Source organism: Zonotrichia leucophrys, chromosome 12, assembly GCF_028769735.1.
Source record: "Zonotrichia leucophrys gambelii isolate GWCS_2022_RI chromosome 12, RI_Zleu_2.0, whole genome shotgun sequence".
Lineage (NCBI taxonomy): Eukaryota > Metazoa > Chordata > Aves > Passeriformes > Passerellidae > Zonotrichia > Zonotrichia leucophrys.
In genome coordinates this window covers 14,185,294-14,213,106 of record NC_088182.1, presented here as the reverse complement: position 1 = coordinate 14,213,106, position 27,813 = coordinate 14,185,294, and the positions used below count along the sequence as shown (strand labels likewise).

At 48.2% G+C, this 27,813-nt stretch overlaps 2 protein-coding genes across 7 annotated transcripts in view; one reads left to right on the top strand and one right to left on the bottom strand.

Moving 5' to 3' along the window:
* The window catches only part of DNAH1 (dynein axonemal heavy chain 1), a 67,770-nt gene that overhangs the window by 29,921 nt on the left and 10,036 nt on the right, over nt 1–27,813 (top strand). The window contains exons 29-58 of the mRNA XM_064724446.1: nt 581–686; nt 1,764–1,877; nt 2,203–2,352; nt 2,905–2,991; nt 3,096–3,282; nt 3,396–3,487; nt 3,965–4,119; nt 5,694–5,871; nt 5,987–6,181; nt 6,836–6,955; nt 7,573–7,731; nt 8,425–8,526; nt 9,679–9,819; nt 10,324–10,484; nt 11,162–11,319; nt 11,449–11,622; nt 12,000–12,038; nt 13,122–13,300; nt 14,424–14,654; nt 15,918–16,114; nt 16,516–16,651; nt 17,801–18,009; nt 18,776–18,947; nt 19,318–19,509; nt 20,053–20,163; nt 21,206–21,391; nt 26,194–26,385; nt 26,738–26,905; nt 27,165–27,356; nt 27,767–27,813. The exon at nt 27,767–27,813 is cut by the window's right edge and continues 85 nt beyond it. Of these exons, the coding sequence (XP_064580516.1) occupies nt 581–686; nt 1,764–1,877; nt 2,203–2,352; nt 2,905–2,991; nt 3,096–3,282; nt 3,396–3,487; nt 3,965–4,119; nt 5,694–5,871; nt 5,987–6,181; nt 6,836–6,955; nt 7,573–7,731; nt 8,425–8,526; nt 9,679–9,819; nt 10,324–10,484; nt 11,162–11,319; nt 11,449–11,622; nt 12,000–12,038; nt 13,122–13,300; nt 14,424–14,654; nt 15,918–16,114; nt 16,516–16,651; nt 17,801–18,009; nt 18,776–18,947; nt 19,318–19,509; nt 20,053–20,163; nt 21,206–21,391; nt 26,194–26,385; nt 26,738–26,905; nt 27,165–27,356; nt 27,767–27,813 (4,530 nt within the window). The remainder of the gene's footprint in view (nt 1–580; nt 687–1,763; nt 1,878–2,202; nt 2,353–2,904; nt 2,992–3,095; nt 3,283–3,395; nt 3,488–3,964; nt 4,120–5,693; nt 5,872–5,986; nt 6,182–6,835; nt 6,956–7,572; nt 7,732–8,424; nt 8,527–9,678; nt 9,820–10,323; nt 10,485–11,161; nt 11,320–11,448; nt 11,623–11,999; nt 12,039–13,121; nt 13,301–14,423; nt 14,655–15,917; nt 16,115–16,515; nt 16,652–17,800; nt 18,010–18,775; nt 18,948–19,317; nt 19,510–20,052; nt 20,164–21,205; nt 21,392–26,193; nt 26,386–26,737; nt 26,906–27,164; nt 27,357–27,766) is intronic.
* Nucleotides 21,908–27,813, bottom strand: part of LOC135453410 (HAUS augmin-like complex subunit 3) — a 7,372-nt gene continuing 1,466 nt past the window's right edge. For 4 of the 6 annotated variants that reach the window (XM_064724437.1, XM_064724436.1, XM_064724438.1 and 1 more), the window contains 4 exons: nt 24,450–25,669; nt 23,871–24,310; nt 23,004–23,223; nt 21,909–22,596 (listed from right to left, as the gene is read on the bottom strand). In XM_064724437.1, the coding sequence (XP_064580507.1) occupies nt 22,345–22,596; nt 23,004–23,223; nt 23,871–24,310; nt 24,450–25,652 (2,115 nt within the window). In that variant the 5' untranslated portion in view covers nt 25,653–25,669 and the 3' untranslated portion in view covers nt 21,909–22,344. Of the gene's footprint in view, nt 22,597–23,003; nt 23,224–23,870; nt 24,311–24,449; nt 25,670–27,813 lie in introns of all 6 variants that reach the window. The other 2 variants (XM_064724439.1, XM_064724441.1) reach the window with 2 other exon arrangements.

Below are 27,813 nucleotides of genomic sequence, written 5' to 3'. Positions count from 1 at the left end.
CTCAGAGAGGCTTCTCTCTTCTCTACATTTCAAACAGAGCTGGTCCAATTAGTCTGTTGCACACTGGTGAATCTGAATTAGTTAGTCCAACAAAAGCTGATATTCTTTTCTCAGATGTTTTCTTTGTAAGTAATTTAACTTCTTTCTTAAGCCATGCCTTGTGGGAAGATCACCTTCCTCACATGCATGCTTCCAGCTTTATATATAGTTTTCCAAATTCTGAAAAATGTACGTAAGTGTTGTCTAAACTGTATGTGCTGCACTTACAGCTCAGGTACCAACCAGGAATTCAACATGACACCTCTTTAAAGCTCAATTGTGTAACATGGAGAATTTGTCCCAGGCTCTAGGATTGGATTCTGCCATGGGCTCTCATCACATGCACAGCTGGGGTGTCCCCTGAGCCAGGACACAGTGGCTGTGTCACTGTTTGCCATGGGACATCAGGGCCCTTTTGTGTTCATTTCCAGTCTCTGTTATGCCCACCCAGTTTGTGGATATATAACTTTTAGAAATTTTGACTGCAAGTTTGCCCCTTGGTGGTGTTCCTGACTCCCTCCATTATTCCTTCCCTGCCCAGCGCTGGTGCCTGGGCTTGCTTCGATGAGTTCAACCGCATTGACATCGAGGTGCTGTCGGTGGTGGCCCAGCAGATCACAACCATCCAGAAAGCACAGCAGCAGAGGGTATGTAAGGCACATGTGGATGCAAAGGCAGGCAAAAAAATCTCCACTTGAGCTAGTTCAGGCAAGTCCTTGTCTCTGCACACACCTTCAAGCTTCACTTCTCAGGGGCAACCCTTAACAGACATCCTTGAGGAGAGGTTTGAACAATGTCCTAACTATGGCACATCACATCAGTCCATTACAGTCAACATCCTCAGGGGAATTTTTAACTTCACCTTAGTCTATGCTGCCAGAGTTGCCCACACTCTCACAGGCTGAAGTACCTCTCAGCTTGAGCTGTAGTGCCAGCAGGCTTTGGTGTGGGAGACACTCTGGTACAGATCCACTGAGCTGATCAAAATTGGAGCTGTGATAAAGGCAGTCGGTGTTCTGACATGAGTTGCTCAGCACCAAATTTGTCTAAATGTGTTAACCAAGCTTTGGTGGATTTACAAAACCCAGTATATATAGAAAAACCCATATTGGTGCACACAGAGTTGCATTGTAAAGTGAATTGTTGTGAGCTGTTGGTTTTAATGCAGATTCAGCTGTCAGCCATTCTAGCAGCCAGCCTCTGCTTTGTTCTCTGGAGGCCCAGAAGGGTTAAGACCTGAATCTCCTTGACTTTGGCTTGGAATTAGAAACTTGCTCTCTGTAAATTCTTCTGCATTACTTTATCCCCCATCTGAAATTACTACCTACACAGCTTTAAAAAGGATTTAGGTTTCTCTTTGCCCTCTTTGCCATGAATTAATTCAGGTCTGATCTCTAGTGCAAAATAAATGGAAAGATGTTTGTTTACAGCTGAAGGGATAGAAGTCTGTTCAAGAGTTTAAAAGAAAAAAAAGGAAAATTTTAACCTATCAGTAAATCTTCCACAAGCCCAGTCTTGTATACAGGGAAAAATATTGCTGGTAATACTGGGTTCCTGCAGTGGGACCAGATTGAGTCACTACTGTTGTGGGCAGCTCTGTGTGTTTGTGCTTTATAATTTAACAACTAAAAGCTATTGTCCTCCTCTTGGAAGATTCTGCTACACTATTTAGTTTGCAGGTCAGACTCTGTTCTTCAAGGATGATCATATTTTTAATTTTCCAGGTGGAAACCTTCATATTTGAAGGCACAGAGATCCCACTGATGCCATCCTGTGCAGTGTTCGTCACAATGAACCCAGGGTACGCTGGGCGCACAGAACTGCCCGATAACCTGAAGGTAAGGAGGGCAGGCTGCACAGACAGAGAGAAGAGGGGCAATAAAGGTGCTGGGTGCTACCTGGACCCACCAGTGTGTCCATGACAAGAGTTAGGGTGTGATGCTTCTGGAGAGTCTCCAGGATCACTTTGAGATTTGAACCACGTGTAAGGAAATGGCACTGTTCAGATGCAGTCTGCAGGGATGCTGCAGTGACAGCTGCCAGGCACACTCATCTTGTGTCCTCTAAACAGTCTGGAATGGATACTCAGCCTTTTCAGTTTGCTGGGGAAAAAACCAAGAAACGGCAGTGGTTTGAACATTGTGTTGGATCTGTGTGTTCCAGGCTCTCTTTCGTCCCGTGGCTATGATGGTCCCAGATTACTCCATGATTGCTGAGATCTCACTCTACTCCTTTGGGTTTAGTGAAGCCAAAGTCCTTGCAAAGAAGATCACCACAACATTCAAACTATTGTCAGAACAGCTCAGCTCCCAGGTAGATGCCTTAATGTCCAAGATTGTTTTTGAAATGTGAGATTTTCCCAGCCTAGGCATGAAGTATCCAGGTTTTCTTGGTGCCTTGTGCCTTGATAGCATATCTCAGAAAGGTCACTACACCCTCCCTCCCTCCCTTCCTTCCCTCCTTCCCTCCCTCCTTCCTTCCCTCTCTCTTCCTCCCTCCCTCCCTCCCTCCCTCCCTCCCTCCCTCACTCATTTCTGCTCTTGTGGCTAGACTTGGATTCACCTTAAATCCTATTTAGGATTATAATGACAGGACAGTTGAGATAAACAGCCCTGCCTGCTTTTCCTTCCATCTAGGATTTTTCATTGTGTACTTATTCTCATCTTCCTCATTCATAGACTGTACAGCTAAGGACTAATTAGTTGGCTGAAGGATACTGAGAATAGGGTTGGATGAAGGAGGAATTGTTCTGAAGGCATAAGTCATTTTTCTTTTCTTAACTGTTAGCTGAGTGCATGCCTAAGTTTACTTTTTAAGATGGTGCTCCTCTATCTGATGATACTATTTCCACTGTGCCTTTTTCAGGATCACTATGACTTTGGGATGAGAGCTGTGAAGACCGTCATCTCAACAGCTGGCAATCTCAAAAGAGAGAATCCTGATATGGATGAGGTAAACATGCTTGTATTTCACACTGACATAGATTATGGAGCCTTTTCTGCAGCCTCATACAAGAGGAAAGATCTCTGAAGTCCTGAATTCTCAAATCCTTGCAGGAGCTGATCTGCCTGCGAGCTATTAGGGATGCCAACGTACCCAAATTCCTGCAGGATGACCTCAAGCTCTTCAATGGTATTGTCTCAGATTTGTTTCCTAATATCAAAGAAACACCTGTTGATTATGGCATCCTGGAAGAGGCCATCCGCAAATCCTGCATCCAGGCAAATCTGAAGGATGTTGATGGTGAGGAGAAAGGCTCTCCACAAGCTCCCTGTGCACCTGGGCTTTTAGTCCAGCATGCTGCCCTAGAAAAGAGATGTGTGCCCAGGCCCACTCTGCATCATCTTCCTGTACAGGTTTTGTGATTAAATGCATCCAGCTGTACGAGACCACCGTAGTTCGTCACGGCCTGATGCTGGTGGGACCAACTGGTTCTGGGAAGACAAAGGTATGGGTGAGACACTGTGCTGGCCCCAGCAAACCATCACCTACCTAGTGATGCAGTGGGTTGTTTCACAGAAGACCCATACTGGCATTTAAAGCTTCTCTCAGATAGAAGTCAGGACACGAAGATGCTGCCTGTTAGTAATAATTTATAGTCATGGGGAGGTATATTACTGGTTCGCTTTTGAGCTGTGAGATTAGACTGAGGCTCATTAGTTCTGCTCATTAGTTCTTTCTAAGGTTGAGACATACTTTGACCTCTCTAGGTGCTTTAGGCCTCTTCCACAGATCTAACTTCCTCCTCCACTGCATATGGAGTGTTTAATTTCTGTGCTTTTATTTCAGTCAAGGGTCTCCATACTATGATACCCTTCACTATGTGTCTTTTCTCACTGCATTTGAATGCAGTTGCTGTAAGAGCAAGTGGCTTTGTTGCTCTGGAGCTATGGCAGTTAAGTCTCTGGCTGTCCTGCTTTTGCAGAGTTATGAAGTCCTGGCAGCTGCAATGACATCACTGAAAGGTCAGCCTGCAGCCAGTGGTGGGAATTACGAAGAAGTCCGCTACTATGTACTGAATCCCAAATCCATCACAATGGGCCAGCTTTATGGAGAGTTCAACTTGCTAACGCATGAATGGTAAAGTACAAAACCTTCTTTCCTTTCTTCCAGACAGAAAACACTTTTCTGGTCTTGAGCGTCTTCTCTCCAAGGCTGAGAACCGTTTGGGGTGGTGGCACAAAACCAGAAGCGATCAAGTCCTTATCCCCACCAAGCTACAATAGCCAGTCATGGCGATTTAAGCTGACATCTCTCATTGTGCACTTGGCCCGACTGCCAGCACATGCCCAGACAGTTCCTGCAGCTCAGCTCGCAGCATTAACTGCAGAACAATAATTCAATAGCTTTGGAGCACATGCCCCTGCTCCTAAGATACAGCAGCTTAAAAGAACTTGCTTTGCTTCTGAAGAAAAGTGACCTCCGTACTGCGCACTTGAATTGTTCTGTATAAATACTCTGGTATCCTTGCGTGATGAGGAATGACTTTGAGACATAAAGAGAAATTTCATTGCTGTTGCCAGGGCTCCTGCTTGCTTACATGGTTTGGGAACAAGAACCAATAGCCCACTTGGCCTCTTTATAGCCAGGTCCTACTGCTTGTGTTTCCATATGTGACCTGAGGTTGACTTTGCAGCTCACTTTATCCATAAGCTAGGATGTGAGAAGTAGTGTGAATCTCCCTTTGGCCCTGTCAGCCAGCACTTGTCTCAGGGCAAAACTAAAGACTATGTTCTGTAAAATGAGGGAAATTAAACATATATAAAACTAACTACCTCTAGGAAAAGTGCAAGCCATTAAACATTACTGATACTGTGACCAGAGCTTCCCAGCTCAGGATGAGGTACATATTTACTGAAGGACATTTTGTAGGAGCTCCAATTAAGCTCAACAGTTTATTTATGATGTGACTCTACATGGGCATGTCAATGTGACAAAAAAGAAAAATACAGCAATTGTGTAAAATATATTTACAGACAAATCCATCTGCTTTAATCAGCTGAGCTTTAGAACAGACTGTTTTCCCTTGATCTCAATAACAATACCCTGGAATTCACTAGTACTATAAAAATAACAAATAATTATTTAATAGCAGGAGTCGAGTCCAGGGTCTGAATGGAAACTGTGCTCAAGGTTTCCATGTACAGATTAAATTCTTGCTGTCAACAGCCAGCATTCCTTGTGTCTGCTCTCCTGGTCACCAGCTCCAGCATCACCCGGGTTCACAGGCAGCTGAGGGTGGGGAACTTCAGTTATAAAGAGGGTAGGGTCATGCTCTTTAGCCTGGATTTATTCTTTTAACCTTGAGAAAAAGAGAAAAAGAGGCACCTCCAGAGAGCAGATGATCTGCCTGTAAGCTGAACTGGATGCTAGCAAGGCCTCTTGACTCTTCACTGAGGACATAGATGTTAAAGGGAAGCTTGACATCTTATAGTTAAATGAATTCCAGTTCCTGATGCCCAAAGAAGTTTTTTGTGATGTCACTCAGGCTGAGATGTGTCTCAGTAAAAAAAAGAATGAGGTGCACCTTTCTGCAGCTCATGCATAAGAGGGACACATGAAGCAGGATAATATTGCCTTTTGTGGAGGGAACTTTGCCACTTATTTCAGCAAAACCAGAATGGGCCAAGCCCTGCCTTCCTGCTGCCTTTCAGGACAGACGGGATCTTCTCCACACTCATGCGTCGGGGAACTGTGGCCGCTGACTCCAGCAAGAAGTGGTACATGTTTGATGGGCCAGTGGATGCTTTGTGGATTGAGAACATGAACACAGTACTTGATGACAATAAGAAGCTGTGCCTCAGCTCAGGGGAAATCATCAAGATGACAGAGGTAACTCATCCCTCCCACTTTTGCTGCATGTAGTCTGTACTCCTTCCTCCCTGCACTGAAATACGTATCAAAACTGAGCAGGTCCTTATCCTTTCTTTTCTTTTCTAATTTCTAGGGCATGACCATGATGTTTGAAGTCCAGGATTTGGCTGTTGCTTCCCCTGCCACAGTCTCCCGCTGTGGTATGGTTTACCTGGAACCCAGCATTTTGGGGTTGGACCCTTTCACTGAATGCTGGCTGAAAAATGTGCCAGAAGTCATGCAACGCTTCGCACCCCAGCTGGCATCTCTCTTCAGGAGATTCCTCCAGGTGAGCTCCTGCTCTGTTCCAGCCTTTCCATGTCATCTTGATCATCAACCAGTCCAGACATGTCAAGGCCTGGATTTAAATGACATTGTGGGAACATTTCCTACTATAATATCTATCATGGAAACTTCTCTGTGAATTTTGTGGCTTTAATACAGGTTACTCACTGATCTCTGTAGATGTGACTAAGTCTTATTGGTCATTATAGTTGGTTTTATTTCATTTTAAAATTATCTTCTGGACAAAATCATCCCTAGTGCAGTTCACTAGCTTAGCATGGAGTCCCTCCAGGGAGAAGGTTGTACAAACAAGTCTTGTTATTTTTACTCTGCTGATAAGCCATTATTTTAATGAAGAACCTGGAGCTACAAAGGAAGGCTCTAAAGGGAGCAAACCATTTAACAGTAGTGATAGCACAAGATGCATGTAACTGTTGCATAGAAGCAAAAGGGAGGCCCAGAGGTTTCTTGGTGTTGAGACTGAACCATTGCTTTTCTCCAGCTAAAAATGGTGGTACTTGGGATGCAGTTGGAAATGGCAGCATTCTCAGTCACAGTCTCCCTGCTAAACATAACATGATGGAGGTGAACAAGCAGGTAAAACCAAAGACAGCTATGCTGGATGGTGACACTGAGCTGTCCCTGCCTGTCTTTCCAGGAGTCCATCGACTTTTTACGAAGCTCTGTGAAGGAGATAATTACTTCTACAGATGGTAACCTCACAATGAGTCTCCTCGTGCTCTTGGAATGTTTGTATCAGCCTTTCATTCCCATCAAGGTAGATTTTCCTACCTCTATCACTGTTCCTTGTGTCTGTAACTCTTAAGGACACTAAGTCATGGAAAGGGTTAGTCACCAGAGAACAAGATGTTGATGCAGAAAGGTCATGCTGTAGCTCATCTATGTGGCAGAAGGTAATACAGCATCCAGCAAATCACAGGTAAACCTGGAAGGATTATGCTCTGCCCACTGAAGGAACAAAAGATAAGCTCTGTGCCTACCAAGCTGGAGGGTAGAGGTTCACTTTTATTTATATAGAGGGAATTGGAGAATGAGGGGAAAGCAGAGATCAGAGCTGAGCAGTGATGCACTTCAGATTGCAGGTCCTTTGAGAATTAGTATTGAAGAAGGCTGGACAATTTTCAAATTAAAAACCTAAGACTAAATTCTTTTCCCATCTCCTGTTGAGTGACGTTAGTTCAGCAAAGGGAGTCTCTCAAGTACACCAATGAAACAACAAATTTTAATCCATATAATATATTAACAAGACCTCTGAAAAACTGGCTAGGAAAAACTAGAAACTGAATAGAATTTTGAGCAAATTAAGAAGAGTCTGGGGTTTGTGTGCCATAATTATACCTGAGAATTTTTCTTCTACTTGTCTCTGGTTCTAAGGGACTTAAGACAATTCCCCGGGAGAAGATGGCTCGTATGGGTGAGCTGATTGAGCCTTGGTTTATATTTGCCTTGGTCTGGAGTGTGGGAGCTACTGGAGATTCCCAAGGTCGTGAGGCCTTTAGCTCATGGCTCAGGAAGAAGATGTCAAAGGAAAGGGTGAGTAAAGAAAAAGCAGATCTTCTCTCATTGTAGAGAAATTAGTAGCGAGGAACGGGGATCAGAGCTGAGTGCCTGGATATTGCAATGCTGAGAGGGCCCTGACAATGGAGGAATGATGAGGAGGACTCCATTGATATCAGAAGGCTAATTGATTATTTTATTATACTATATTGTTCTATACATCTAAAACTGAATCTGCCAAGCACTCCACCCTGCACACAACTCTCACACTTCACAGAATCTTGGGACTGTCACCCGACAGTCCCGACACACACACACTCCTGGCCCTGATAGTCCAAGAAAACAAAACACCATCACTTTGGATAAACAATCTTTATATTGCATTCTACTTTTGCACAAACACAGGCACAGCACATGATAAGAGTTGTGTTTTCTTTCTCTGAGGTTCAGAGAATGTGAATCCCAGAAATATTCTTGGGAAGAATTGTGCCTTGCTTTTCTCTGTGAAGAGAAATGTGGGGCTACTCCTGGAGGCTTTGGATGGACTTCCTGTGGGCATCTGGTATGCTACTCTCTCACTGGGACCCCTGGAGCTGGAAGTTCTGGGAGAGCCCTGAGCCCCCTGGCCTGGGTAGCATCCCATTAGTAAAGTGTTCCTTGAAGTCGTGCAAATCCTCCTGTGAATTCAGCTGAGTGGCAGCCAGGTTCATCACAGCTTTATTCTCACAGATCCGCTTACTCTTCCCAGAAGGAGGACTGGTTTATGACTACAAACTGGATGATGCTGGGCTTAGCAGTACTGAAGAAGATGATGAGGATGTCCATAAAGAGGTAAAATATTTAACTTTTAATTCCAAGCTGAGTAATTTAGGAGAAGGGACCAGGAAGCGACACAGTCCTACAGGATTTGGTAGGATTTTCTCATTAAGGGCAAAGAAGAAAGGCCTATAAGAAGCAAACAGGAATGTTTAAATCAAAATTCATTGAATCAAGAAGGCAATTTCTTGCCTTCAGAGCTATGAACCAGATCTTTCAAAGCTGAGCTGAGAGCTGGTCAGTTGAGACCTGTGTGTCTCTGTCAGTGCTCAGAAAAAGGAGGGGTGGCACAGGTGTGGCTGCAGGAGGACAGGGAGGAGCTCATATGGATAGAGCTGTCTGTGTTAGAAAGCAGTGAACAGTAGCAGAAGAGCTGTGCAGCAGAGTCTGGAATAGCAGCAAGGCAGATAAATATTCCATCTTTTTCACGAGAGACAGCAGTGTAGGGCATGTCAGGGTCATCTTGACTGACAGTCATCAGACTCTGGACTAAAAGGAATTTAGGAAGCAAGGAAAATGCTTCCCCTTCCTGAAATGAAACAAAGAACCCTACATGACTGTCAGGTGCTTCACAGAAGGTACCAGTGTGGTCTCTTTGGGAAGGCCACATGGGGTGGTCAGGAATGCAGATTTCTCCTGTATTCTCCAGCACTGCCCTGGCAGAAGCTCTATGTCATTTGTATAGTGGCCTCTGGGAGGCTTATCTGCAGCTTCAGCCTAGCACAAGAGATCCATATCTTATACAAGTAGAAAACCTCATGTGCCTCTGAGTGTGACATGGGTGATGGCACGGAACAGGAAGACAGGAGCCCAGATAAGCCCCTTTGGCCCTTTGCCATGGGCAGAATTCCTATTCTTGCAGATGTCACAAGTGCTCCATCCAGCTTTGATCCCAATTCTCAGAAGGGAGGGCAGATGTGTTGCTGCTGGGGCAATGATCTCTAAGTCTTGGGCTCTGTCCCTCCCAAAAGTAACGAGTCAAACACTCCCAGCATTTCCATACAGAAAGGTAAGGGTGGCAAGGCTCAACAGAGGGGCTGGAAACCTGAATTTCTCTTCAGAATCTGAGCTATTACACAAGGAGCAGTGACAGGGAAAAGAGCAGAAATAGTTTTCCTTTTCGTAGAAGGGATAGATGCCCCATCTAAGCAGACTCCAATCTTGCAGGTGCACTGGGAGGTGTGGCTGGATGCTACAGCAACGTTCACCATGGTTCCAGACACCAACTTCTGTGACATTATTGTGCCCACGATGAACACAGTCCGAATGGCCTATCTGCTGGAGCTGCTGCTCACCAACTATAAGCCAGTACGTGCCCAGCCTTGTTTTTGAATTTTTGATTCAACCTCTTCTTCTCCCAGTGCAGTCAGAACTTAACAGCTGCCTAATACTTTGAGATTATATCCCACTTCCTTGGATTTGTATTTCTCTGCACCAAATCTGTGCTTAAGCACTAAGAGTTATCCATTCAGTCCCCAAGGCACCATGTCAGCACCCCAAAGGGATATCAACACACAGTTGTTCAACCAAAATGCAGCAATTGCTAGGTAGCCCATGACCATCCCTCTTTACTTGTTTCCTACAGTTCCATTTTGTACTTCTCTGGTTGGATTCCATCCACACCAAGAGATTTTGGTGTTGGGCAGCTGACCTTACTGAAGAAGCAAGTCCAAGACACACTCTCCCAACCTTCAAATGCCTAAAAGAGCAGTAACCTCTTTTCTGGCTGCATTTCCTCCAGCCAGTGTCAGAGTTCTGGGAAACACAGCCTGCTTGCCTGTGATCATGCTGCATTGCTGATTGTGCTTCTAGGTTCTTTGCATTGGTCCCACTGGCACAGGGAAGACTCTCACAATTGCTGACAAGCTCTTGAAGAACTTGCCTAACAAATACATCGCCCACTTCCTGATGTTTTCAGCACGCACCTCTTCTAACCAAACCCAGGATCTCATCGACAGCAAACTGGATAAGAGGCAAGATTCCTTTCTCTGTGTGCAAAGGCAGTATCCCTGAGCTCAGTGTTTCTATCACCTTGACTATTTAGTTTCACCCCAAGACCTGAAGGGGCCCTGAGCACAGATAGCTGTGGATAACATGCAGGACACACAGCACATCTGAGCTGGGATTGTGAGCACCAATAATAGTTTGTTATAATGGCAAGGAAGTGAGAAGGATTAGTGAGGGTCGGTAAAAGTTGCTCCAATTCTAGTTATTCCAGAAATACTACATTTCACAGCACAGGTGTTTGCAAACCCTGGTGTGGGATCGTTACAGAAAGTGATGAAGGGAGAAAATGCGGCTGCCCACCCGCAATCCCACTCCCCACAGTAAACAGCTTCCATTTCACCTCCCTGGTCAGCCAATGCTTTGAAGTTTCCAACAGATTCATGGGCTCAAGCTTTGCTTTTATTTGCACTCATTTACTCCTTGGCATTGAGCATAAGTAGACAAAATTTCTCTTGGAGAGAAGCCAGTGCTTCGAACATTGCTCCAGATCTTTTCGGTGCAAAGGCCCTTACAAAGGAGTGTATCAAGTGTAAAAAATAGCTAAAACTGTTGACTCAGAAAGCATCCAGAGAAAAAAAATCATGCATTTGAATTGAGTTAGAAGTACCTTTCCTGTGTCCTGACACGGGTTCTGTCCTTGCAGGCGGAAGGGAGTGTATGGGCCTCCAGTTGGTCGGTATTTCATATTTTTTATTGATGATTTGAACATGCCCATGCTGGAGCAGTTTGGAGCCCAGCCTCCCATTGAGCTGCTGCGGCAGTGGATGGACCACCACGGCTGGTACGACCGCAAACAGATCGGTACGAGCCACATCCCTGGCCAAAGCTCTTGGCAAGAGCTGGCCTGTTAGATAGGTGTACCTGCCCTGGAGATCTGTGGTGAGGGATTTTAGCTACAACAAAATCATTCCTGATTTTGCACTCTCAAAGGTACTTTTAAGAAGCTGGTAGATATTAATTTCGTCTGTGCCATGGGACCTCCTGGAGGGGGGAGGAATCCTGTCACTCCACGCCTCACTCGCCATTTCAACTACCTCTCCTTCACTGAGATGGATGAAGGCAGCAAGAGGAAGATCTTCTCCACCATTCTTGGCAGCTGGATGGGTAAGTCCTGCAGAAAACTGCCACCTTCTCCTCATGTTGAAAGTCACCTTGATGGCAATGGAGTTTGGAAGGGGAGCAATTAATATTGATGATCTGATCAAAGTGTTGAAAGCTGGAACTTGCAGTAGTCACTCAAAGATGCTTTAGGGAAAGTGTTTTATGAGGCTTAGCAAACATAAAGTTCATACCCTATTTAGTCTCAGGGCCAAACTCTGCTGGTGCAAATCAGCAAACTTCAGCTTTGCCTTTCACAGTTTCAATATGTTATCCTATAGCCTGGGCCTTTCAAAGAGGATTTTGTTTGTGATGGGTGATGCAGTAATATTCTTAACCTCAGCAGGTAAAGCTGGAACTAATTTTTTTGTCTTTTTTTTTAGATGGACTCCTAGGAGAAAAAAGTTACAGAAATCCAGTGCGTAAGTAAGAGCAGAAAGAGGAGAGGGACTGTAAACAGAACGAGCTGGTGAGCACAGCATGGCACAGCTTACCTGTGCATTCAGCAGACAGACACTTGTCCAGACAACAGCCTTCTGTGGAAGCAGAGCCTTCTGTTACTCTCCATCTGCTGCAGCCTGTGGACAGCTGAGCAGGGTGGATCTGAGCATGGTGCTACAGCCACCATGAAAAAAGGGTTCATTTGGAGTGAAATGAGTCCTCTTATACTTGACAGGGTGGGAATTGAGGATCATCTTTGCAAATATGCCCTCATCTGCAAATCTGCCAGTAGAAAGGAGTGAGAATAGTCAGCTATAGGAGAAGCAAAGCAGAGCTCTCTGAGTGCTTGCAATATGCAGAAGCACCAGTACCTGACTGTGATCTCAGGGGCACACTGAAACACCTAGCTGTGATTTAGAAAGAAATTAAAGGATTTTTGAAAACATGCAAAAAAGTGCAAAATGCTGGGGTGTCACAGGGTTCTACTTCTCCAGGAGTGTTTGTAAAAAACTTCATTGGGAGAAAAAAATAATTATGCTCTAAAACTGGCAGCTGTGTTTAAATCTTGCCAGACTATTGCATAAGAAATTATTCCTCAGTGGCTTTGCATTTGCTGAGCATAATGAATTGTAGGGGGTGTAGCTAAGAGGACACTCACACCTTCTAGCTTAAAAGTAGCTGAGATTTCACTGCAGGAGTGCAAGGAAGGAGAAGGAAAACCTGTCTGGAATATTTCAGGTAGGCATCAATTACCTGTCTGGCAGTGCCTCCTGTGTTCCTGGGGGGCATGAAGTCTTCACACCACAGAATGGCTGTAAAGCATTATTCCACCCCCAAATCTGGTTCACATTAGTTGATAAACCCATTAGCAGCTGTGCACTGCAGTGAGCAGGTGCTTGGACAGGTCCCTCACTGTCTCTGAGAAAAAAGCAGAAAAAAGTGTGTTCCTGCCCAAGTGCTAGCCAGCACTTCTGCCCCTTAGTGCCACCTTCCTGCACCACAAAGACCTTCTCAGCCCAGAGTTACCATCTTGACATCCTCTCTGACTATTTCTGTCTCTGCAGCGGGAGCAGATGCAGTGAAGGACTTGAACGAGCCCTTAGTCGATGCCACGATCTCCGTGTATACGACCATCACATCCCAGCTGCTGCCCACACCAGCAAAGTCACATTACACCTTCAACCTGAGAGACCTCTCTAAGGTGTTCCAGGGCATGCTCATGGCTGAGCCTGGCAAGGTTGAGGTGAGTCTTCCCATCAGCACAGCCCTGCCACCCAGGGCAAGACCAGAAACCACAGAATCACAGGGTTGGAAGAGACCTTTAAGATCATCAAGTCCAACCCATGCCCCAACACCTCAATTAAATCATGGCACTCAGTGCCACATCCAATGTTTTTTTAAACACATCCAGGGATTTGGACTCCACCACCTCCCTGGGCAAACCATTCCAGCACTTTATCACTCCTTCTGTAAAAAACTTTTTCCTAATATCCAACCTATATTTCTCTTGGCACAGCTTAAGACTGTGTCCTCTGGTTTTGTCAGTGCTGCCTGGAGAAAGAGCCCAACCCCACCTGAGCACAGCCACCTTTCAGGGAGTTGTAGAGAGTGGTGAGGTCACCCCTGAGTCTCCTTTTCTGGAGGCTGAGCACCCCCAGCTCCCTCAGTGGTTCCTCACAGGGTTTGTGTTCCCAGCCCCTCTCCAGCCTCATTGCCTCCTCTGGATGAGCTCAAGTGTCTCAACGTCCCAATCTGAGGGGCCAGAGCTGGACACAGCATTCAAGGCTTGGCATCAGCAGTGCCGAGCACAGGGGCAGAATGACCTCCCTGCTCCTGCTGGCCACACCATTCCTGATCCAGGCCAGGGGCCATTGGCCTTCTTGACCACCAGGGCACTCTGCTGGCTCATGGTCAGTCAGCTGTTGACCAGTACCCCCATGTCCTTTTCTGCTGGGCACTGTCCAGCCATACCATCCCCAGCCTATAATGTTGCAAGGGGGTTACTGTGGCTAAATAAAAGCATCTTCCAAAACACATACTATAAAACTACAAATTAAATCAAACTGGTGAAAGATAAGAACAAAGAACATAAAATTTAAATCTCTCAAAGAAAGCCCGACATATGGACAAATAGAGGGAGATAAACTGATGCTGTAATGAGCTCTCTGCAAAGCAGCTGTTTTGACAAGAGTTGTTTTTGAGAGGGAAAGCGGCTTCCTCCGCCCAGTTCTTTCTCCGCTCCAGTTGCCTTGTAATGGGAGTGGAGCTGGCCACATGCTGGGCAGGAACCAGCTTTGCTGACAGCAATGCTCATAACACTTCTCTGCTTCTCTCATGGGGGCTGTTTTGCTGGGATTTCCTACCAGAACAAAGAGCACCTGCTGAGACTGTGGTACCATGAGAGCTGCCGGGTCTTCCGTGACCGCTTGGTCAGCGACGAGGACCGGAGCTGGTTTGACAACCTAATGACAGAGAAGATGGTGGACTTTGGCACCACTTTTGAGGAGGTCATTCCCACCCAGCCAGTTCTGTTTGGAGACTTCATGGAGCCAGGTTCCAATGTCAAACTGTACCAAGCAATCGAGAGCCAGGATAAGGTAAGGACCCTGGGAATCACGTTGGGAACTACATTCACATCTTCCCAGTCTTCTACAAACAAAGGAAAACAGTAATAGTAACAGTAGTGGTGCTTTAATTAGAGGTGTCTGAAACTACAAACCATCCTAGGGGTCTCCTGTGGAATCCTACCACATATATGAATAGTGGCTGTATTAGTTGTGATGGGCAGTTGAGGTGGAACAAGCTGTCTCTGCACTGCAATCCTGGAGGCAGCCTGCTATGCCAAATTTCCCAAATGAGTCACATTTGGGACTGAAAAGTGAAATTTGCTGGAAAGAAATGGCACATTACCCCCAAACAATACTACTTTCACCATTAAAGACTTCACAATTGACCTTTACAAGTAATTAATGTTACTGCCAGATTCCCTGTTGGAGAAGATACTGGGAGTACTTGGATAGTGGTAATTAAGCAAAGGCAATGAGTGGTGCGTTTTGCACTCATTATCAGAAACAGATGATTATTCTGTTGTGTCTCCTCTTGTGATAGCTGTGTGACAAGGGCTGGTAATTAACTGAGCTTTCCAACCCCTTTTGCAAAGTAGGTAGGTCTGTCCCCCACTGAGGTGAGCACAGCTGGGACAGCCAGACATAGAGGCAGCTGCACAATCCCCACTGATGCACACGGGACTTTGGCATCTAGGCAGGGATCTCAGCACTGTATAAATTCCAGCTGGTGTTACTTTCCCAGCTTCACAGTGAGATTGCTGAGGGGGTAGGATCCAATCCCAGATGTCTTCATGCTTCATCTCCTTCTCTGGCCTGAGGGTGCTGTTGAGGGGAACCCTGGGAAGGACAAGAGAAACTGCTCCTGCAGCTATTCCATGTGATGGCTGGACTGGGAGAGGAGTGTGCTCCTCTACTCATCTACAGCCTGTGTTGTTTTCTTCCCCAGCACCTGTACTTTCCAGCCAGAATCCTAACCACAGGATTCAGCAGCAGGCAGTGGTCAGCTATAGAGCAAGGAAACTAACCCAGAGGGAGGCCCTGGAGCAGTATGGATCAGGCAGCCATAAGCTCTTTTATTTTGAACTACACCCTGCTGTTTCTCGAGGCAAACAGCACAGTTGGGAACAGCACACTGTAGTCACTTGCCTGAGTTAGTTTAAGGTCACCATTGAGCAGCTGCTGCTGCCACTACCAACTAAATTCAGCACTTCCAATGGCAGTTCCTTAGGAGCCCCCACAAACACGCACAATTGCTTTTATCTGATAACCACAACTGAGTGTTTCTGCCTACAGCTGAAGGTGGTGATTGAGGACTACCTGGAGGAGTACAATCAGAGCCACAACCCAGAGCTGAAGCTGGTGCTGTTCATGGATGCCATTCAGCACGTCTGCCGCATCAGCCGGATCCTGCGGCAGGCTCCGGGGAATGCCCTTCTCCTGGGGGTTGGGGGGAGTGGGAGACAGTCTCTCACCAGACTGGCATCTCACATGTAAGTACTGCACTCCCACCTATGCATGGAATGGGGAGCAGCTCCATTGGGGTTCCCTTCAGAGAATCTCTTTTTCTGCCCTTCCCACTGCCAATTACATGTTTTTCTGGCTGCTGACTCCTCAAACTAGTCAAGAGCTAGGACTCAGTTAATGTGCACATCTGCACTGGGTTTCTGGCTAGCTCAGAAACCCAGTATCTCTGGGTTTCTCTGCCTTGTGTAAAACATGCTCCTGGGTTGGTGGCTGTCCTTGGTGCACAAGGACAAGCGTGTGCTCAGGACTCACTGTAGGAGAACAACTTGCTTGAGTCCTTTCACCCTGAGTCCACAAGACATACTGGGAATTGTCAGAAGAGAATGTTTTAATTTGATGTAACTCCACAGGCTTCTCTTTCCATTAGGGCAGAAAATGAATGTTTCCAAATTGAACTGTCCAAAAATTATGGCATGACCGAATGGCGAGATGATGTGAGGAAGATTTTGATGAAGGCAGGCCTTGAAAGTCTACCTAAGACCTTCCTCTTTGTAGACACACAGGTACAGGACTATTAGCATGGTGGATTCCATCTCAAAATGAATCAGAACACGCATCTCTAAGCTCAATAAATTCCCCTACGTGGTATTAAGGAGCTTGAAAAAAACGGACACAACTTGTATTTCTTCAGTAGCCCATATTCGTCAGCTTATAAAGTAGCCCCAGGGAAACTAGAGGTGGTGCATTTATTGCTAGAGGGTCTGTAGAGCTGTGTGTGAGGGGGTGGAGTCTTCTCTTACTCAAGGAAGCTTCCTTCAGCTCCATCCAATGGTTTAGTAGGCACATAGATTTCAGCTGTCTGAAACTAAGCACTACTGGCCACTGATGTTAGAAGTCCTAAGTTAAATGATTCTTTCCCTTTTCAAAAAGAGAGTAGATTTAGAACCTTACGCCTGCTGGTTCCACAGGAAAATGCTGGCTATAAACTGTAACTTGCTAATGAGTAGGCCAATTTCCACTTCTGGAATCACAGTTATGTTCCCCATAGGCTTTTTTACTGCCTTCATTATCATAGGAACCATTCCCTTGTGGCAGAGCCCTAAGCAGTGAGATGAGCATCAGTCAAATGCTACTTGTTCTTGCAGCCTTTTCCCTGCAGTGAGAAGCATATGTGGGAGCAAAGGGGCCCAGGAGGATGCATTTAGTCAAGGAGATGGATGCTGTGTATTTCTGATGTAGCAAAGGTGGAGAGGTGAATGTAGCACTGGAGGGAGATCGTCCCACAGCCTGTGACACATCCCTACAATTACTCTGTCTCCCACATTGATAAGCTTTATTCTAATAATGAAGTGTTCTGTGCTGGAGGAATGAAGACCTGGAGCAAGCAAGGTGTCTGGGGTCTGGCTGCAGAGGCAGGGAAAAAGAGCCTGAGCTCAATTTGTCTGTAAGGGGACAGGGAATGGGCAGAAGGATGGTTTTTCTCAAACATAGCCTCCCACCCCTGAAATGGCTGAAATATGGCTGTTTAATTGGAAGTGCTGGACAAGAATCAGAGTGTGCCTTTCTGAAGCCAAGTCATCACCAAAATTGTTTCTTATAACTGAGGCTGAGAGCTGTATTTATGCAGAAATTATCTCCATGGCATGTGAGACATGAGTGTCTTCTGACTTAAGAAACTGCCTTTTTTTTTTTTTCTTTTACCATCCACTTAGATTAAAAGTGAATCCTTCCTGGAAGATATCAACAACTTGCTCAATTCTGGTGACATTCCCAACATTTATAGTCCTGAGGAAGAAGATCAGATCATGACAGCTATGAAGCCCATTGTTCGAGACCTGGGCCAGCAGCCCACCAAAGCCAATTTGATGGCTGCATACGTAGCACGGGTCCGCAGCAATATCCACCTGGTCCTGTGCATGAGGTACACTTCAGCCTACACCTCCATGCTTTGAATGCTAATTATTCCCTCTTTATCCTTTGCCGTTCATCACTGTGTAATGGGATCTTTATTTCCAAGCCCCAGCCTTTGGAGAAGGAGGAAGAATAGGAATATGGTTTGCATAACACCTTCCCCTAGGACTGGAATTTATTTTATTTTTTTTTACACTTTGCTGGTCCAAGATGAAATTTGAATTTTTCAAGAATATGATTATGTGTGATTCAGGTGAAACACGAGGTGCCTCCTCCTCTCTGCACCCTTGAATTTGGGGCTCAGTTGCACCATGTTTACTCATTAATCCAATGCATAGTCCATAACCAGCTTGCTCCCCTGCCAGAGGGATACCAGAAGGTACAGGGCATTCTCAGTGCAAGAACAAGTAGAAAAATCAGGGCCATGGTTATGGTTTGGTGATGTGATCTTTGCACGCACCTGCTTGAAATAAACTTCAGAACACATTTATTTTTTTATCCCTTAGGTTTGTCCCTAGAGAGGCACCCATAAAACATCACCCTACTACCATCGTAATACTTCCAGAATATCCCGAGCCAAGGAATGAGCTCAGGCATGCACCTTTGGGCACACAGCTCACTGCCTGAACTGTCATTCCCCTTTTCCCTCCTTCCCTGGGTGTATTCCTGTCCCTCTTGCTCCACAAAGTATCAGGGTGGTTCTATGGAAGGAAAGATCTTTTGTCCTGTATGCAGAGCCAGCTGTAACACATCTTCTCTGCACGCCTTGCCCTCAGCCCCATTGGAGAAGTGTTCCGTGCACGCTTGAGGCAGTTCCCCTCCCTGGTGAACTGCTGCACCATTGACTGGTTCAATGAGTGGCCTGCTGAAGCCCTGCAGAGCGTGGCCTCCTCCTTCCTGAATGAGCTCCCACTCCTTGGCAGCGGCAATGAGGATACCACCGGGATGGTACGTGCCACATGTGAGAGTACTCTGCTCCCACGAGTTCAGTGTGCTGTGTCTCTGCATGCACCAAGGCAACAGGTGCAGGGCTTACCTTCAGAATAGTCCTACCCTGCAGCAGAAATATTCCATGGCAGGATCATTCAAATGCAGAGCTGCATAGCTTTTGTATGTTTTGAAACAGGCTTGGCCATTTGTCAGCCCTCTGTGGCACTAAAGCCCCACACACATGAGCTCTGCTCTGACTGTATGGTTTGGTTCTTCATAAGCCCCTTTTGCACTCTCTGGGCATCACGTGGATTTGCCTTTCATATGTTCAGTACTGAATGTTTCTTTCCTTGTTTCCTTTCCTTGTTTCTTTCCTTTCTCCTTGTAGATTCAAGTATGTGTAGCAATCCACCAGAGTGTGGCAAAGAAGTGCCAGTTGTTCTTAGCAGAATTGGGCAGACACAATTATATCACTCCCAAAAGCTACCTGGAGTTCCTCAGCATCTTCAGTTCCCTCATTGGAAAGAAGCAACAGGAACTGAAGACAGCCAAGAACAGGATGCAAAGTGGCCTAGACAAGGTTTGTCCTTCATACCCAGGAAGGTTTTGGGGCCACCTCTTACACCCTCTGAACAGTGTATTTACCACTGCAGAGATGCAGTAAGATGTCCCACACATGTCCTGTGTAACAAGAAATAACTCAGGCTAAGGCAAGGGGGAACTATGCCTTCTGCCAGGGCCAGGCTTTCTGAAGGTCTGAGTCTGTAACAGCTCTAAACAATAGTGATCCCCAGTCTTTGGGGACCACAGACCTCTGTGTAGCTCAGCTCTCAGTTGTTCCTTATTAACCTTGTAATTGAAAGCCCTCTAACAGAAACATTGTTCTGCTGCCTCATTGCCACGAGCTTTATGAAGTAATGCCTAACACGTGCAGGCAGCATCAGGCACTGCTGGTTGTAAGCACACCACAGTGTCAGATTGTTGCTTAAGCAGGAGCCAGGGCAAGACCTGTGCTTTGCACAGCCCAACATATGGCAGGGAGCACCCTCCAGAGCAGCACAGCGCTTTCCTAGGGCTTTCCATGGCTGCTGCCCCTGCTCTGAGCTCTGCTTTGCTCCCACAGCTCCTGCGAACAGCAGAGGATGTAGCCAAGATGCAGGAGGAGCTGGAGTCCTCCCGCCCTCTCCTGGCACAGGCAGCCAAGGACACCGAGGCAACCATCGAACAGATAAAGGTACTGCTGCTGCAGGCAGCCCTGCACTGACTGCTCAGACTGGACACAGGTGGAGGTGCCTGGCAGGGATTGTGCAAAATCCTGCTTGTTCGGAGGTAAAAACGCCGCAGACTGGCACGGCAGATATTTGTGCAGAGCTGCAGTGCCAGCACAAACTGCCTCCTGCTGGAGTCCTGCTCTGCTGCTGGTGAGCACCAGTTGTTGCAGAAGCAATGGCTCCTGTGCTGTCTGAAAGCACCACCCAGGGTCAGTCAGCCTAGACCCTTGCAAGCACAGCCTAGCTACACTAACACAATCCTGAGGGGGCCTGAGCAGCTCTAAGCAAGACTCATTGTTGAACAGGATCATTCCTCCACATCCATCCCCAGGGAGCTGATCCAGCTGCAGCATGTCCCTCAGACCTCAAGGACCATCACACAGCCACTCATGCCACTTCAGAAGAGGGAACTGTTCTGTGTTGTTTTCACTGCCTTCTCTCCTTGTGTTCCTCCTGCCTGTCTCCTGCTGTGGGGTGGCCACACTGGGACAGGGAACAGGGACACTAACATAACACAGCTCTGCATGCAGAGTGGAAAGACTCTGCAATCACCTCAATTCCCTCCTTCCACACAGCAGATGAGGATTTGGCTGTATTCCACAATTCCTTTATGCCTCCTGGTAGTGTTTTAACCCTTGGGGTATGCAGAAGTGGTAGTTTTAAAAACAAATCCCGAAGCATCTCTTCCTATTCCTCCATCTCCATACAAATTTGCAACCCTATGCATCCTCTACTTGTGCCAATAGGAAAATGGGCAGAGCAGCTAATTCCTGCAAGACTAACATCACTTCAGGCACAGCCAGAGCTGGAGCTTGTGGATGGTTTATACAAGCTGACAAAAACTTTCTCCCAGTATGGTGCAGGAAGGGCATCCCCTGCAGCAGTTAGGTCCCTGAGGTCTGCTGGAAGAAGACACACAAGCTGCCAGGACAGCTGTGATCCTTTCCTAGCAGTGCCAAGCCAAGCTCTGCCTCCAGCATGCTCCTGAGGCTGTCTCTGTTGCAGGTGGACACAGCTGTGGCTGAAAAGACAAGAATTGCTGTGCAGGCTGAGGAGGCAAAGGCCAATGAGAAAGCTCAGAAAGCCCAAGCCATTGCTGATGATGCTCAGAAGGACTTGGCTGAAGCCCTCCCAGCCCTGGATGCTGCTCTTGCCAGCCTGAAGAACCTCAACAGAAATGATGTTACAGAGGTAACTGTGTCAAGGGAGAGGGTGGCAGAGCTGGGTCTGGTCAAGGACAGCATCTCCTTTGCAGCAATTCCCTTTCAATAGGTTTCAACATCCCCAGCCTTTTCCTCCATCCATCCATCCCCCTGGGCTCACCCTGGGCAGCTGCCCATGCAGCTCCTCACCTTCACTCCTTCAGATGCAGAGAAGGGCAGAAAGGCAGCGAGTGGCCCCTGTGTGTTTCTAGCATGTCCTGGAGAGGCTGTGGAGGAGAGCTCACCCCACGTGCCTGTCCACAAGGGTAGGTACCACCAAGCAACCCCAAGTACTGACTGCAACACAGGGACAGAGCTGGCAGCACCCTGAACCTGCAGGTTCTTTGAAAAGGAATCCACCACAGGCAGAGAAGAGGGAGCAGGCTGAATTCAGGGAATACTGGCTTGAAATAGGCTAGTGAGAGAAGGAAGGGTGATTCTGAACCTGCAAGCATCACAGCCAAGACAGCACACTCAATAAGTACAGATTTCACCACACAGGTACAGGCTTATTGCTCTGCAGTTGAGAGTAACAGACCTTTTTATTCTCCCAAAAACACACAAAACCCCTTCACTCAGAAAGTGAAAGGGGAAGGACACAGACAATGTTGGTCCACTTGCCCCCAGCACCCTCCTCTTGTAGAGCTGGCACAAGAAGTGTCTTGTCTATCCAAAGCTTCCAATGCCACAAGATGCATCGCTTTCTTACAGGTCATCTAAACCAGCCCCCAGAAACTCTGTATTTAAGGATTAAGCTCCTAGTTTCTTTTAAATCTTTTCAATCTTTTAAATTCTTTTAAATCTTTTAAAATTCTTTTAAAGCTGCCAGGTCATGACACCAGAGCAGAGACCACAAGAGTTCTCTCCCCGACCATAATTAAGGACCCATCCCAGCCAAAAGAGGACACCACTACTGTGGCAGGGAGAAAGGATCCCTTAGACCTACTCCTTTCCATAGGGCAGCTCCCTCGGGGGTCCCTTGGAGGAGGCTGATGCCTGCTTCTCCAGCTCCTCCACCTCCTGCCTCAGCCTGTCCCCATTGCAGTAAAAATGCACATAAAGGCTGCGCTCTGCCTGCAGCATGGGGCTCTCCAGAGACCTGCGCTTCACCCCCAAGTCACTCAGGAGGTCTGCCAGCTTTTGGTAGAGGTCATCCTCCACGATGATCAACTGCTCCATCAGCTCAGAGATCTCCTGAGGGACAGAGCCCAAACTCATGTGAATATGGAGAAATAAGGGGATTTTCCTAATACCTGTGGAACAGCTCAGCCCCCCAGAAACAAACTACCCACCCAGCTCTGGCCTCCACACCCTCCCAGTCTAAGGGGCAGAGGTGGCTTACTGGGACACCTTGGCTAAGGCACCCCAATCTGAAAACTGAGCAGCACATGCGAGACACAGTGAGAATCACCTTTGTCCCATAGCCATGCGCTGCCTCACTGGATGTTTCTGGGACAAGGCAAGGATCAGGCCCAGCTCCCCTCCCTCTGTGGCTGAGAGGCAGCCAGGTGTCCCCCCTGCACCCAGGGAGGATGGCAGGGGGTCCCCAGTGCTGGCCCTGCCACCCAGCAGGGCCCAGGGGAGGGGCAGTGCTGCCTTACCAGCGAGGAGAGCTGCAGCTGGTTGGAGCTGCTGTACAGCTGGTGGTAGAGCGCTTCCATGGAGGACTCCAGGGCAGACACCTGGGGCAGAGGAGCTTCCAGCTGGGCTTCCAGTGCCCTCTTGTCCTGAACCAGCTGGGAGCATTTGGCTGCCAAGACCGCATAGCTGCGGAAGGGCTGCTGCTTCTTCTCATCCTTTCCCATCAGCATGTCCCAGAGCCTGTGAGAGGGGACAGCCAGCCAGAGCTGTGAGTGCAGCACCAGTACTGGGCAAGAACAGGGCTCTGAGGTTGCTGTGCACTGTAAGGCTGGGATGCAAGCTGATGTGTATCAGCAGTGAGAAGACAACCTCTCCTGGTGAGCATCCCATGTTGTGGAGCTCTGGGAAGAGCTCCATAAAGGAGCAGGCTGGCTCAAGAGCCAGTGTGTGATTTCTTTTTGGCAGACACCAGCACCGGCTGCTCCAAAACTGTGTGGGGAAGACTGAGAAGACCCAGTCAATGCAGGACACCTAGTCAGAGGAAGGTTTTGCTCTAAGCAGCCTGTGGTTTCTTGTGGCCCACTACCCCTTCTCCATGGCTGAGAACTTGCCTCTACACTCTCTACCTTACTAATCTAGAAAAAACTTCTGTTCTCTGTACTCATCCCATTCTCCAAGCCCATACTTTGCTTCATCAGTCCAAGCCAGCCAGAAAGAAGCAGATCTGGGGAATTTCACACCACCATGGAGTCACAGTGGCTCTGCACTGGCAGAAGAGCACTGCTAGTCTGTCTGGTAGCTTGGGTCTGCTGCCTGTCTCGCCCATTCCTGTGCCACTGTCCCCACACTCAGTTTGTTCTTCAAGCTCAGACCTCCCAGGCCCTTACCGTACAGCAGTGAGGTCTTTGGGGTCTATCCATTTGTGTGGATGAGCCTTCTGGGAGGGCTCAGCACCCCTGAAGTAGATCTGCTCGTTCAGCAGCCTGGTCTGGGATTCCCTCATGACAGTTTTGGTCTTCTCCAGCCAAGCAGCCTTGTGCTCCAGCTCTTTTCTCTCCCGTTTTAGCTGCAGCTCTAGCAGCTCCAGGCGGCTCTGCTGGCTCAACAGCCACGCAGCCGCCTCCTGCTGCCTCGTGGCAGTGTCCTGGAGCCGGGCCACTCGCAGGCTGACCTGCCTGTGCAGGATGGGCAGGTGGAGGCGGCGTGCCTCTGCCCGCAGCAGGGCGGGCAGCCGCTGTGCCAGCATGTGCGCGATGTCGGAGCGCAGGGCGCGGAGCTGCCAGGGCAGCGCGGCAGCCTGGCTCTGCAGCTCGGCCTGCACGGCCTGCTGGGCAGGGGACACAAACACACAGCCTGGTGACACGGCGCTGCCTGCCCCTGCCACCCCTCCAGCCTGTCAGCTGGGCTCCACTGGTCAGGCAGACCCTGCCGCAGGGGATGGGGGAGGAATGGGGGCACTGGCCTACCTGGTTATCCTCCAGAGCTTCCAGAGTCCTCTGGGCCCACTCCAGCGCAGCACGGGCACCTTCCACTTTTGCTGCTGTGACTATAACCTCCCTCCGGGCACAGATATGAGCTGTCTCTATTTGGCTCAGTTCCTTCCAGAAGCTGTCTTGGTCCTCCAGCAGCTCATCTTCATCAGTCCCAAGAGTTTTTGATGTTGATGTTTTCTTGGTGTCACTTACCTCTGTGACATCCTGGCTGCCATCTCTCTCCTCACTCTCCATGCTCGACGTGTCTCTCTCATTCCCTCCATCCACTAGGAGCTCTGACTTTGAGCCTTGGACCAATTTTCCCCAGCTTGCTGGTTCTCCCCCACACAGTGTTTTTGGGCATTCTTGATAAGGAGCTCCTCTTCTTTCTTCTGGTATTTCACAGTATGAGTCCATCCACTCCAGAGCTTCCTTCAGGGTGCTCTCTCCCTGTGCACTTGCTTCCCAAACATCTGGAGACTGAACACACTGTGGTAGGACCTGCTGGATGAAGCTCTCAAATGCATCGGTGGCCTGTTGTTCTTGCTCCAGGTAAGGAGCAAGATCCATCTGGCACAGCAGTGTTGGCAGCTGGTCCATCCCCATGCTCACGGGACACTGTGACACCTGCTTTGCAGCCTTGCTGACCTGGCTCAAGACAGCTTTGGTTTTGAAGATCTTTGCTTTCAAGTCCATATGAGCCACCCTCAACTCCTGCTTCACCACTTTCTTCTCCTCCTCCAAATACTTCTGCTCCTGCTTCAGCTTGTTTGTCCAAGCCATCAGCTTCCTGTACCTCCAGAGCTGGAGGTCATGGTAGTGCTTCAGCTCCTGAAGCTCCTGCTGCAGGGCCTCTTGAGAGGGCCCCTCATCCACTATGGAGCTCGGGAGCTGCAGGACCTGGCAGAACATCTGCAGGGCCTCCTCCAAGGCATCACCTTCCAGGATGGGTTTGCCTGCAGCCAGCTGGGCCTCATAGGCCTCCACCTCAGCTGGGCTCAGCACATTCTCCTCACCCACTGTGCTGCAGAACCACTCGAGGAACTGCTTTGTCTCAGGGCAGTCAAAGAGCCACTCAAAGTCCTTCTCACAGAGAGTATCTGCATGGGGGTAGATCTGCCTCAGCTTTGCCATAAAGTCTGCTGCTCTGTTGACAGTGTCCAGTGGGAAGGCCTGGGAATACCTCCAGCTGAACATGGCAAGGATGGTCAGCACTAGGAGAAAAAGCAGAAGTCATCCTCAGAGGTCCTGACAGCCACAGTCATCCCAAGGCTGCTGCAGCAGCACTGCTAGGTGCCTGCTTGAGGGGAGACTCAAGCAGTCCCTCCATAAGTGCTGAAGACCAGCTCATGGCTATGGTGGGGTACAAGAAAAATGAGAGCCCACAGAACAAGGGAGAAAGCCTGCCTGTGTCCCATTTCCATAGAGCCTTCTCCCTAGGACCATACAGATTTATCTCCTTTGCCAATAAATATTCAGCCCATAGGGACACACCTATTAGAGTGTGCTGCTCTGCTATTGGAGTAGCAGAGCAGGCTTTTTCAGCCTGTTTGGTTTGTTCCATGCCCTTTCTGATAACCAGCTTTCCTTTCAAATGCCTCTGTCCTTCCTGCCTGTGTATTGCATCCCTGAAGTGTTCTGCCTCTGGTGCCAGTGTCCTCTGGCCCAGCTGAGGGAGGCATGAGCCCCCATCTCGCAGAGAATCAGGTTAACCCCGTTTTCCATTTGGGTTTTACAGGTACGAGCCCTGCAGCGGCCTCCCCTTGGTGTGAAGATTGTGATTGAAGCTGTCTGCATTATGCATGGAAAAAAGCCCAAAAAGGTGGCAGGAGAAAAGATAGGCACCAAGGTGGATGATTACTGGGAGCCAGGCAGGGCCCTCCTCCAGGACCCAGTGCAGTTCCTGAACAGCCTGTATGATTATGATAAGGTAAGCAGTGGCAGAAGGAAGCTGTGACTGGAATCATGTATTGCCTCACAGACATCTTCTCACAGAAGTAACAAACTGAGCTCCTTGGGGGCAACACTCTTCAGCAGCACCAAGGGTATTTGGCCTGGAAGCCCACATGTGAGTTGGGAAAGGATTTACCCAATCCCACAGTTGTGTCTCCCAGACCTCAACATGCAGTCATTTGATTCCTCTTGCTCCAGTTTGATGCCTTGACCATCCTGTCAGGTCCTGGGGTGCTGCTGCCTCTGGGGGAAACCCTTAGGAGATCAGTGATGAGCATGCTAGAGATCCGACTGAGGAGAGTCTCCTTCTCTCCCACCGTTCCTTGCAGGACAACATTCCAGACAGTGTGATCAAGGCCATCCAGCCCTACATTGACAATGAGGAGTTCCAGCCAGCTGCCATTGCCAAGGTGTCCAAAGCCTGCACCTCCATCTGCCAGTGGGTGCGTGCCATGCACAAGTACCACTTTGTGGCCAAGGTCGTGGAGCCCAAGCGGGTAAGAAACTGTGAGCCAGCTGCCTTTGGTGTTCAGGAACACAGTACTGGCAGCTCCCTTCTGCAGGAGCTGCTGGCAATCACTACATTCTACAGGTCAGGTTGCAATGCCTTCGTCATCCAGGGATTGGATTAACTGAGATATTGAGATATCAGTAGCTAGCACTAATCAGCAAGAGCTTTTATGGAAAACCAAGATCTCTGGCTTTTGGGGGAAGAGTCTGACCACCTTCCCACTGTTTCCTTGTGCATGTCCCCAGAAAGCCTTGCGGGAGGCAGAGGAGGACCTGCGTGCCACCCAGGCGGTCCTTGACGAAGCCAAGGGACGCCTGAAGGAGGTTGAAGATGGCATTGCCAACCTGCAAGCCACGTACGAGGCCTGCAAAGCCAATAAGGAGGAGTTGGAGAGGAAGTGTGAGCTGTGTGTGGAGAGATTGGCCCGTGCTGATGTGGTAAGGGACAGAGCTAGCTTCTGCCTGCTTATATGAGGCAACTGAATTCCAGATCAAGCAGCACAGTGGAGAAAACATCCCTGTGCCTGCAGGTCATGACAATCCTAGGCTGAAGCTACCTGGCTTGATCTCAGCTGCTCAAACAGGACTGGAAAACTAAGCTAGCCAGGCACTGATGTAAAAAGCTGCTGTCCTCCTGTGCACAGCTTCCTCAGCTAACAATAGGTCTTCCAGGACCTCTGAAAGCTGGCCAGTAATCCCAGGATTGAGTGCTTAAACCAAATAGAATTCAGAATATGTCAGGGGTCACCCCAACCTCTGGTCACCTGCAGCATTACCCAGGGAGCAGCAGGTCCAGGACACAAGGTTAGACCTCAGAGCAGCTCTCACATGTGCATCTTATCCCACAGCTCATCAACAGCTTGGCTGATGAGAAGGTGCGCTGGCAGGACACTGT